At 38.6% G+C, this 12,671-nt stretch overlaps 1 protein-coding gene across 7 annotated transcripts in view; it reads right to left on the bottom strand.

Moving 5' to 3' along the window:
* Lama2 (laminin subunit alpha 2) overlaps positions 1-12,671 on the bottom strand; it is a 647,938-nt gene that overhangs the window by 394,412 nt on the left and 240,855 nt on the right. For all 7 annotated transcript variants that reach the window (XR_015627317.1, XR_015627326.1, NM_001427039.1 and 4 more), the window contains exon 5: positions 3,432-3,611. Coding sequence is in view for 5 of the 7 variants with exons in the window: in NM_001427039.1 (NP_001413968.1) it covers positions 3,432-3,611 (180 nt within the window). In the remaining 2 variants the exon portion in view is untranslated. The remainder of the gene's footprint in view (positions 1-3,431; positions 3,612-12,671) is intronic.

Here is a 12,671-nt window from a genome sequence, read left to right as displayed (position 1 = left end):
ACTCCTACTTATACACTGCTAGCCCCAGGAAAGGCTGTTGATTTATGCTACATGCCCTCCCAGGATTTCTCTCCCATGGGCACTACCATGTTCAGGCTAGAGCGCCCACTGCCACAGCAGCTTTCACCTTAGGGCTGTGGACGGTCGTAATTCTTCATAAAGTTGTTTTACACAATTTCTCATAAAAACAGAAACAAAAACAAAAACAACCTCTTTAGTTGTGATCAAGAGAAACCAAGTATTTATGTGGCAGGATGTTCTCTTTTACTTGATAGATTTGAAACAGAACAATACCTTTAAGGGAAACGGTGGTAGTAACCATATAATTTCTATAAAGATTCACAAGAAATTTGGAAGGAAAAAAGGGGAATGTGAAAGTTTGATGTACTGAAAACTTGCCTTTTTGTTATGTTAAAATGTTCTTACCATCACTTTCCCATCTGAAATTAATACAAAGCTACAGTCATGCTCATTTTAAACCATCAGCTATTTTTAAAATACAATTCATAATTACAGTGCTGGACTAAATTGAAATTTTAATTAATGTGTATAAGGTTTTATAAGCACTGGAGTTTTTTTACTTTCTCACTGAGTATCCAAATACCCTTCTCTGTGAAAGAAAGTTCTATTAGTACAACAATATACAACGAGATATGGCAGCGTTAGTAAAAATAACGGACATGTATTTGAGTTTCCTAACTAAAATCATTTATTCTTCTCCATATTTATTTTTTAATCTTCCCTTTGTACTGTTATATGCATATAGTAGTGTGTTTTATGCTATTTGTTATATGGTTCCAGCTCCAGAAGGCCATCGGAACTGTGGCTAATTCATCTCTGATTAGTACCTCTCCTGGTGGCTCTCTGCTAGCCACGGACTCCCTGGTTCCAGCCACCCAGTAAAATCAAGACTCAATAAACTGTAACCCAGCTATCAGATTTACATGTTAAATTATGGAAGGAGAAGCCCTTGGTCCTGCCAAGGCTAGACCCTCCAGTGTAGGGGAATGTCAGGATCAGAAGGTGGGAAGGGAGAGTGTTTGGGGAGGGGGAGCACCCTTACAGAAGGGGAAGGGGATAGGATAAGGGGCTTACGGACAGAAACTGGGAAGGGAATAACATTCAAAATGTAAATAAAAATATCCGATAAAATAATCTCAATCCATAATATACCCACACAATAAACTTACAACCAATTGATAAGGATATAAACCACCCACCTAGATAAGATGTAATTTGCCCATCTAGATACACAAAATCCTGTATGCATCCATCCCTTAAGAATAGTCATAACAATCTGTAAATATGCAGAGAGGAATTTCCCTGGGCTGCTCCCTCTCCTCGTTCAAGTCTCCTCTGCCTTTCTAAAACTTTTCTCCTGCCCATCCTTCCATCTCATCCAATGACTGGCCTCATTCTCTCCTATACCTGCCTTCACCTGCACAATGACATCATCCTACATATACCTATAATTTGAACTAATGGAAATGCTGGGAAATTTGGGTAACTTAAAAAAAACTCTCTTTAGTTAATTTCATGACTTAATAACATAGGTACAAATTTTCTTTTTTTTTGGAGCTGAGGACTGAACCCAGGGCCTTGAGCTTGCTAGGCAAGAGCTCTACCACTGAGCTAAATCCTCAACCCCAGGTACAAATTTTCTTAAGAGTATTTTGTGAATGCTTTTAAAATTAGGAAAAAAAATTTATGTGTAAGCACACATTGCTTTTGCTTTTGAATCTGAAAAGTTGAAATGTAATATTCTATTTTCCTTATTTAAATTTGCATGTAGTGTTCACTTAACTTGAGTACTTTTGGGAAATGTATATATATATATATATATATATATATATATATTCAACTGCTCATGTACAATGCTATTATAAACACCACTCAGCCCTGCAAAAGATGATAAAAATAACAATAATTTTTTCATCGATTTTCCCTGATGCTTGTCAAAGAAGAAACCTCACAACGATACTGTTCAGACTTCTTCATGCTAAAAAGAAAATTAAAGGTGTTTTGTTTCAATCTGTGAAGAATCCAAACAGTATCATGAAGTAATGATTGCTTCTGCATAAAGCAATTGACAATCTGGTGAAATATAATACAAAGTAAAATGGCTTCAAGTTTGGAAAATGGAAGGCGCTATAATATCTACCATATGCTGGGTGGAGATAATTAAAACTCCAGCAGTAGTTATATTGTGATGATGGAGAGGTCACCCATGGGTAAGTTGAGCAATGAGGAGAGAGAGCAGGTGAAGAAGGATGAGAAATTCACACTTGTGTGCCATCAGTAGGTTCTCTGGTGACAGCAGTCTGCTTTTCATGTGATCCAGATCTAAGAGCTTGACCTACAGGTCTAAGCTCAGATGACTGTGATTTTTCTTTCTTTTTTTTTTCTTTTTCTTTTTCTTGACTGTGATTTTTCTTATTCTACAACCTGCAGTCATCAAGTACACCGGTTGCTTACCATGACTGTGCCTTAGGATTCAAGACTGACTTGAACAATTGTAATAGGTTGGTTGTATGGGATCAGACCCTACACAAACTAGTGCTTAGAGTGTGGAGTAAGTAGGGAGGATTGGGCATAATCAAAATCAGGAGTGGCAAGCTGGCTGGTCATCTTTCTCATAATGAGTTCGCAGTTGTCTGTTTGGTACTGAAATAAAGCAAGGCCTTAGCTTTGGTTGACAACTGCTGAAAGGCATATGTTAATTGTGTTCCTAAAGAAAAAAATAAACAACACTTGTGGAATCATTTTTATCACCTTTCCCCATGGCAGAGCTGTGTGTGTGCACACGTGTCTGTGTGTCTGTGTCTCTCTGTGTGTGTGTGTGTGTGTGTGTGTGTGTGTTGTGTGTAGCTCATACCTAATGGAGCCCTTAATAAATAAATATTTGTTAGCCTGGTCTTTGGACCAGCAATATTGACATCTCTGGAACTTTCAAGAACAGTCAACTCTAGTCCTGCTGAATCTACATCTACTGAATTAGGTTATAGTTTCCACAAGGACAACAGCTGTGTACATTAAATATATAAAATGTATTTCTTCATGTGACTTACTGTTAAAAGTGTTTCAAAGGCCCTGTACTTGAACACGTAGCTGCTCGGAGCCAAGTGTAGAATTACAGATTCTTTAGGTAAAGAGACAGAAACTAATGTCGTTCCTTAAGATGATTATTAATGAGCTATCGTAGTGCTCATTTTAAAAAGAGGAAATTTAAGTTGAAAAATGTTGGAAGGCTAGGTAAATCCCATGTAATTAATAAGTCACAGAGCTCGGATTGGAACAAAGGAGGGTCTGCTGGGTTCTAAGGTCACTAATGATAAATGGTTCTACAAATCCCAAAATGGTTTTTCCACGTCTAGACAGACCGTGAGGAAGATGGGCACAGTTCAGGCGCCAATGCGATTCTCAGCACTTACTCTTCGCGTGACAATGGGGTCGATTTCTCTGGGGTCTTTGTGAGCAAACATCATCAAGTCAGCATTCAAGGTGCGGATCCGCTGAAACCTCAGGCGAATATAGCGAGCGGAGGTGAATTCCAGCAGTTCAGGGGAGGGGTCGTCAGCACTTGGTCTCCCATTGATCAAAGAAATGTGAATCTACATGAAGCAGAAAATGGTTTACAGACTTACTTTTCCTCCTCCTTTCCCACGCTGCAGATGCAGGCTCGTGCTCACACACCTGAGTGTGGTAAAGTAATTGAGCCTTTCAATACACGTGCGTGGAACGGTTGGCTCACTCCTCCCTGCTCCATACACTGGATGCTGCATTTATTTGTAATTGTGTCTTCTAAGCCATTTCATCCTCTTGCTTCTCATAGCATTTCCAGAAATTAAGTACTAAATCAACTATAATGTTCTCTACAAATTGGGTTTTTAATTATTTAAAAATCTGTTATATAGTTTTAGAAAAAAAAACACTGGGTAAGAAAAATGCTAGGCTGTATGTGAAAAAACTAGGACTCCCCCCACAGTGCATTAAAAATAATTCTGATTTTTAAATCTTCCCATGACAAATGGGGAAATATATTTCAGAGATGATATACAGAGCAAAAATGATAAATTTTGATGGAAACTAGATAAATCTTTGCTCCCAGACATTCCAATAGATTTGTTTTTGTTATGATTTATATATTTTTTTAGTAATTGATAGACCAAGAAGACAAAAATTTACACAGGCTATTATATACAGTAAGGAAAATAGATTGCCTGGAAATGTATTAAACCTGGATGTGATAGTGATATTTTTTAAACAAAAATAACAGCACAATTGACACCAGAAGAAATACAATTTGATCAGCCCATTTTCCAAGTACAAATGGAATTCGCCCAAATACACAAAAAGCTGGTGTGTTTTCACAGGCCTACTTCAGGAGCAGATAATCCTTTCTTTCAATTTTTTTATTTTATTAGTTATCTGAGAATTCCATACAATGCATTTTGATCATATCAGTTCCCTCTCCTCACTCTTTTCAGATCTTTCTCAATTCTTTTCCTACCCAAGTTTGTGTGTATGTGTGTGTGTGTGTGTGTGTGTGTGTGTGTGTGTGTCTGTGTGTGCACATGCACTTAACGTCAATCAAGTACAGTGTGATATCCATTAACTCTTGCATGTCGGGACTTCTCTGAAGCATGATCCACACAACAGCGATTATACACCTAAAAGAAAAGTGTCTCTTCCTCTCCCAGCAGCCTATCAACTTCCCACAAAAGAACAGACAACCTATCAGAGAAGAATAGATAAACTGTAGGTTTAAATAAAAGAGCTACCACAAACAGAGGGTAGGGTCCTTGGTACCTTTAATAGTGTTTTTAAATCAATAAGGGAAAGAAAGCCCCAAAACTAACAATAAATCGGGACAGAGATATTAAAAGCATTATTGAGAAAAACCACAAATATGGCTGCTCATCAACAACTGATAAAATCCTATCATTTATGGGGCTGGAGAAATGATTCCGTAGTTCCGAGCACTGTCTGATCTTCCAGAAGACCCGGATTCAGTTCCCAGCACCCACATGGCAGCTTACACACGTCTGTAAGTCTAGCTCCAGGGTTTCTGACAGCTTCACATAGAAAGGCATATGGGCGAAACACAACTGAACATAGAATGAGAATATATTAAAAATTCTATTATTCATAATATGATAAATATTAACTAGAAGTATACTGATAAACTATTTTTTTTTCAGTTTTTAGGCTGACAAATCCCCAATACTGAAAACACACTTTGAGGACAAGACTAGTTTTGTCACATGTCTTATTTTTATGAGTGTTTAAAGCTAACTGACAAACATCTTAAACATGAACTGGGCAATGCATTTCAAAATGAGAACATGCCCGGTTATTGATTTGAAATTTCTTTTTTGTACAAAGTATAGATATTGTAATAATATGAACGGAATATATTCAGTATATTAAAAGTTCTCGTTGTCCATTCCCAGATGTCTGTGCTGAATCTGATTAAGTGTGTTGATACATGGAGGTGGGGAGGCCCTTTGGAGGTAATTAGACCATAAGGATGGTGTCCTCCTGAGGGGGATTAGTGTTCTCATGAGAAGATTCCAGAGTGCTAGCTTCTTTTGCACCAAAAAAGAACACGAGACTAGACTATGAAATCCAGGAAGAGAGGTCTCACTAATTGATGAGCGCTATGCTGACCTCTGACCTTAGCCTGCTAGCTTCTGGAGATGGGAGAAACCTAGTTCTCCCCTTTAAAAGCTATGCGAGGGAAAATCTACCAGCTTGAATACACATGGATACATTCTTCTAGCCCTTTTTGGAATATAATAAGAGAAGGAAACCAACTTGTCAGTGTGTGAGTGGTTCCATAAATCACATACCTACATTCTGTATGGATGGCATATTACTTATAATGTAATTCAATCAAATCAAAATTATAAAATAAATATTGACTTGGTAGTATGCTTTGAGAATACCACATCCAAATGAAGCCATGCACACTTTTGTGTGAAGCATATGCACACGAAAGCACTTGTGAAAGTAACCCCGGATTATTAAGTGTGGAGTGTTTGAGCCCCAGTGGAGGAGAACACCGTAAAGTCTGTGTATACGCTGCAGAGTCTTGATTCAGGTCAGTCTGGAATCCTCATCTTCTTTGGAGGACAGTATATCATCTGTGTTAATTATATTTTTTGGCAGGCAAATCGATGATATGTATTTCCATCCCAGAATTCCACTTTTAGATAACCCCAGAGAGCATTTTACAAACTGACTGCCAATGAACTACTTCAGGCAGTAGAAAAATATAGCAAACACTGAGAGGAGAAACCAATTCTGATGCTACACACACACACACACACACACACACACACACACACACACACATACACACCAGACTAGGCTGAAACACATTCTGAGTAAAAATATAAAACTCCAGCAAACTGGATCAAACTCTGATATTTAGTGTTGAATGGACTCATGGAATTGACACATTGGAGGGAGATAGAATGCTCTACAAAAGGCTGACTCTCACAACATTGTATCTTCTGCTGCTGGAGATCGTGAGGCTTACCTGCATTTCTAATATTCCACGGTTCCAGCATCTAACCAATGAGCCAAAAAATGTGTTTTAAATTACATTGTTTCCTCTGTGTAAGGAAGGATCAATTAAATGTTTAAAGAAAGAGTAAATGGTCCACGAAGTTCTTGAAGGTTAACATCAGCACCCTCAAAAGGTTACTGTTTCTTGAATGTGTGCCTGAATTTCTTTCCCCTCTTCCCTGGGTTGCCCTATTCACAAACAATTTGAAGTGAAAGAGGAACCTATTGAATATGTTGGACTCTGGACTCTGAGTGTACTCGATGGTTCCTTGATGTAAATGGTACAGGGAGCTATGCTGGGCTATGTGTGGATCAGTGAATTTCTCACACAAACATTTTTTTTTTAATTGTGTAAACGTGTTCATTTAGATTAGTCAGCCCCAGGATAGCACCATGAAGTTTTCAGCAAGAGAACACTTGTCCTCACAGCTTTGGTATGTTCACCAAGTCACTCTGCCAAGAGATCCTGTGAGCATAGTCAATCCCAAGCTGTTTCGGGTATAAAGAATCAGCCAGCTGTTTGTTTATCGTGTGGGCTGCTTCCTTAGACTCTCTCTCCCTCTCCCTCCTCCTCTCCCTCTCCCTTCTTCTCTCCCTTTCCCTCCTCTTCTCTCTCCCCCTCTTCCTCTTCTCTCTCCCTTCCTTCCTCCCTCCCTTGCCCCCTCTCTCCCTCTGTGTGTGTGTGTGTGTGTGTGTGTGTGTGTCCTTCTTTCTTTCCCTCCCTTCCTTTCCTACCTCCATGAGTATCAAATCGCAACATTGGATAAGATATTTCCTCTGGCAACACGCTGTCCAACTTCAAGTTTTCAGGGCTGTTTAACATACTTCTGATTTCCTGCGGTCTGACAACTAGAGGGTGTCTATCTTAGGCTGAAACTAGAGGACTTTAAGAGCACATCCGCCTTGCTGTGAGGCCATGGGGAGCTCTGAACGTCTAGTGCCTTCTGTAATGTTTTCCATTACAGATAATACTGGTGGGCTGACAGCCATGCTGGCATAGAAAATCGGACCCCCTGAAAACATCTGATGATGGCCCTTCAGATTTTAAAATGCCTTTTCTCAGAAATGCGTTTTCACAGGCAGATAAATGGGGAAAGTTCGTTAGGATGTTTCTTTCCATTGATAAATGACTGCTCAGCAGTACATCTGGTCCAGCAGTTGACTGGTCCTCAGTAGGTAAAGTAAGCTACATGCCAAGTTTACCTTCAGATGGCTAAGAACTCTGTGTTTATTTTATTTGGCTTTAAAATGCAATTTTAAATTATTTCATCCAACAAATAATCAGGTTTCTCCCCTGGAGAATCATTCTTTATTATGTGATGATATCTGCTTTAGATGGTTGGAAGTGCTTGTAGTCTTACTAACTCTCCCAGGGACTCAGGGTTGCTGTGGTACTGGGTGGACAATAAAAAGGTTTGGAGGTCATTGATAACACATCAGAAACTTTTCACTGAGTAGTGGGAGGAATGAAGTTCAAAAAGTAGCATACCCCCTCAGAATATTCTTAAATCCAGTTGGTATCAGCAACCTCAAAGAGTACGGCAATGAAATAGGCACAGCATAATCAAAGTGAACAGACCTCAGGAGGAGAAGCCCTTGGTCCCGTGAAGGTTCTTTTCCTCAGTGTAGGGAAAGCCCGAGTGTTGAGGCAGGAGTGGGTGGGTGGGAGGGGGAGCATCCTCATGGAAGCAGGGGGAGGGGTGGGAGAGGGGCGAACCGGGAAAGGGGATGATAACATTTGAAATGTAAATACATAAACTATCCGATAAATAAATAAATAAATAAATAAATAAATAAATAAATAAATAACAACGAGGGTGTATGTATAGAGTAAGATCATCCAATCAGAAGCACCGCAAAGGTTTTTACTCAGGAAAGAATGGAAGCTGGTAATGAAAGTTATAAAAACAAACATGCCTGTGAGATCTAAACTCTGAAAATGACTTTGAAAAATTAGCCTAAGTATTTCATTTTCAGGTGTGTAGAAAAATGATTTGTAGAATAGACGGGGAGTGGGGGAGATGAGGTTTAGAAAGAGGAGATAGTGTGGCCTTTGTTTCACTGCTACTATGGTTTGGCCCCCAGTGGTAATTGGCCTTTTCTGGTTTCCACCTCCTTCATACTCTTACTGCTCCAAAGCTCCTTCCATTCCATGGCACTGGCTTTCCCAAAAGTCACCAACAGCCTTTGCAGGATTAGCTAAAGTGACTGGTTCTCAGTCTGTAGCACATCGGACCTACTTCAGAACTGAATATCAATTACACTATTGACAGACCGAGATGGCAAGCTTTCCTCATTTGGATCCTACTCCACCTGACTTTCTCTTCTCAAGCTCCCTCAGTATTCCAGTTTGACATTCATTATCTGAAAACCTCTAGGCAGAAGGGTGCCACTGTAAAATGTTGTAGATCTCAGATATTTCTGTGCACCTCACATGATATCTTCAGAATGAGAGATATTTTTAAAGATGAAAGTAATTTGTCTCATTTTGGGATGTTTCAGCTTGCATTTTTGGATGAAGTTGTTCATCGCGTGCCTTAGCCTCCTCCACTACTGGAGTGGCATGGTGCTTCTCCCTTCTCTGCATTTTCACCTGCTTTTAAAAAACTTCATACCTGCATGTGTATGTGCACATGCACACATACATGCACATGCACACACACGCACACATGCGTACATACATACATGTGTACATACACATACTCATGCACACTTGTGCATGCACACATGCATGCACACACATATGCACACATACGTGCACACATATACATGCACACACATGAACACACATGCACACATGCATGCATACACACATGCACATAGACACACCCACACAGACATGCACATACAGAGGCACACATGCACACACGCACATACACACATGTACACACACATGCACATACATGTGCACACACATACATGCACATGCATGCACACACACACACACACATACAGAAACACCCTTGCTAATAAAAAATAATGGCTGACTCAAATTTTCTGAATGAAGAAAGTTAATGAAAGTCCCAAAGACTTAGTAAATTCTACTATTTTCTATAAAGAAAAAAACTTCTTAGGTTTGTTGATGAAAAATTTCTATTAATGTAAGTATGCAGTTTTCATAGAAATCAAATTAAGATTAATAATCTTTCATCTTTTTTATTTCTGAGCATTTTATGTTAAATTGATTTAAAAAACTTTATATATTAATTTTAGCCTATTACTCCCTTTCCTCTTGTCATGCTAATATGACTGCAATATAAGTAAATTTTATTACACTTTAGGTTTCCTTTGATATACTATTTTTTATCCAAGATTTACACATAAATGTGATTTTAGAAAAACATGATATTGTATTTGAACTTAGGATCTATTCACTGTGACTTACTCAATCAGAAAAGATCTCTGTTTGTTAATCCCATGTCTTTTATTATCCCAGTGATTTATTACTGAGAAATTATTAAATCTGTCATCACAAAAGAAAAATTTCTGTAAAGAACATTAATGGAATCTGCTTGTAAAAATGCATATGTCCCTCCATGGGCCTTAATAGTCCTTTTAAGCAGAATCGGAAATATGTTCTTTATAGCATATAGCATACTCATTTAATCTAGAGAACGTTTGGTAACTGTCACTTCATTCATTCAGGACCCTAACAGGAATAATTACTCCTGCATGGTTGATGATTTCAGAGTTGATTAGAGAGTGATCCTTTAAAGTTGGCATGCTAAAGACTACATGGACCTGACTTCTTTACGCACCCTATTCCCAAACTACAGGCCCATGTTAGCCTAGCGAACTGCTTATCACATAGGACTGCACTATAGACAACTCTGTGTTTCAGTGTCCTCTCAGCCCTTCTTTCATTTTCTCATACAAGGAGTTTTATTCCAGACATATACTTTGTTTCAATTGCTCTAAAACTGACATTGTGTTTCTCCCAGTTTTTTCCAGTGGTAATTCTTGGAATTGTCTTTCCCTGATGAAAGCTTTCCCTGCCATGAGATACTTAAACAAATTCTTCACTGTCGAATAGATTGCCATTAATAATAAGAAACATAATAAGAAAATCAGCCATCTTCATAGAATATTTGTCATCGCTTCCTCTTACTTCTCTAGTCATCTAGTGAAAATCAAAATCCTGGGCCTAAAGGTTTGCATGATTTATCAGCTAGTAAGAAAATATCTTTTGCCTCTTACTTTGAAATAGAGTAGGAAGAGACATTTTTTTCTTTCCATACAAAAAACAGATTTCATGGGGCAGTGACTTCTGTGTTCCATAGAACTAAAGACCTCACAGATGACTTAAATTTTAAGCAAACCCACAGACAGATTAAAGTCTCAGCTGCTTTAAAGGTTCTAGTTTTCTCAAAGTCTCAATGTTGAGATTTTCCTGGTTTTCAGAGTTTGTCTTATGGTCTTCTTGGTTTCAACAGCTCAAAGCAATCCAGCAAAGCTTTTTTTCCCAAGTCCCCTGTTAAACATGAGCTTTACTAACTTTCCTCTAAACATGCCCTGATGGGTAACCTGTAATCCATCATAATTAAACGAAAGAGCATATGACTCCCACTGGTCATGATGTGTGAGGAGGAGGGAGACTAGTAAGTGCCAAAAATTTCTGAAAGGAGTAAAATCATTACTACATGTGCACCACACCCTTTCCTTTGATTTCTAACTTTGAAAGGTCCTTGGCATATACAAGTTTCTTTTACATACTGTATTCTCAGTGCTTTTAAAGTAATAAAATAATGACCTAGGCACAACAATGTATTTACCACTGTGTTTTTCTTTACACAGTTCTCTAATATTTGCATGGATTAAAAAAAGACTTGTCAAAAAAGGTTTTCTCAGTCACTTTGGGGAGCTTCTCATCTACACTTTATCAAATGCAAATGTCATTGCTAAATCTTTGTGCGCTCAAGCCAAGACTATACAGGGATACAGTTATCACGTGATCTTCACAGCCAGGAAGGAATCCAAGCGGAGCAGTTCCAGAGCAATCCATGAGGGAAAATACTAGCAGGAAACTCTCTCACTCTCCTCAGACATTTGCCTTGCTCCAAATTTTACTTTGGGTGTGACTTAACTGGAGATAGCTTAAGAAAATAGAATCACGAACCATCTACTCAACTCCCTCACGTATTTCATGCTGACCTTACAAGTGGACATAGCACTAGTTACTGTTACACGGTTAATAGTTATCAGAAAGTATGACCAGAATGTACTGACTGATGCCACCTTAATTCCTGCTAATGCTTCCTGAGCGTTATTACTCTTTCTTAAAGAATAGAAACGCTGGATTTTAGCAGTTATGTCCAAGTGTAGCTAAGATGTGTCCTAATTCTATTCTGATTTCACTGACTATACATGTCAGCCCATCTTTACACTATCAAACAAATCAACGGTGCAATAAATAACATCTGGTCATGCGGATACAACTGGAAGACTTACAACAGCAGGAAGCCACTGCTGCTGAGTCTTCCATACATCTGTTTCCCATTTAGCATGCTTCTTACTATCCAGTTGTGTCTAGGACAGTGTTGCCGTGTCATCTCCACTTCCTCTCTGGGCCTCACCCATGATTCTTCAGATTCTTTGGTTCTTCTTTCCCTTAATTAATTTATATGGGATTTGCCCCTCCAGTCTTATGTATTGAGGACTACCTGCTGTGGGATTATTATGATTAAATGTCTGTTGTCCTACACAGACATTTCTGGAACCGACTGAGAAGAGATTTCCTGAAAGGGGACAGGCTCAAGGCAGAAGAGAATATGGAAGATTACCAAGCCATGGGAAGGTTCCACACTCAGTCCATATAACACTCTCATATCAACAAAGACTCTTCTGGTTTCCAGAAGTAAGCTTTTGGGAAAATCACAACCATAACTACCATTATCATCCAAGCATAATCCAAATTCTACATTTTTTATTAATTTCCAATTTTTCCAAATTTTTGTTAAATTCAGCATGAGCGAAATGTGTGGGTAAAGTTCTGTTATGTAAGTATTTTATTAAGTGAGAACAGTGGTACACGAAACAATTCACACTTGGTGAAAGCTCTACAAGGTTAAAGTACTAAAACTTTGAGCTATAGGGAGATT

Source organism: Rattus norvegicus, chromosome 1 (genome assembly GCF_021556685.1).
Source record: "Rattus norvegicus strain SHRSP/BbbUtx chromosome 1, alternate assembly SHRSP_T2T, whole genome shotgun sequence".
Taxonomy (NCBI): Eukaryota; Metazoa; Chordata; class Mammalia; order Rodentia; family Muridae; genus Rattus; species Rattus norvegicus.
This window is presented reverse-complemented; position numbering and strand designations above follow the sequence as displayed.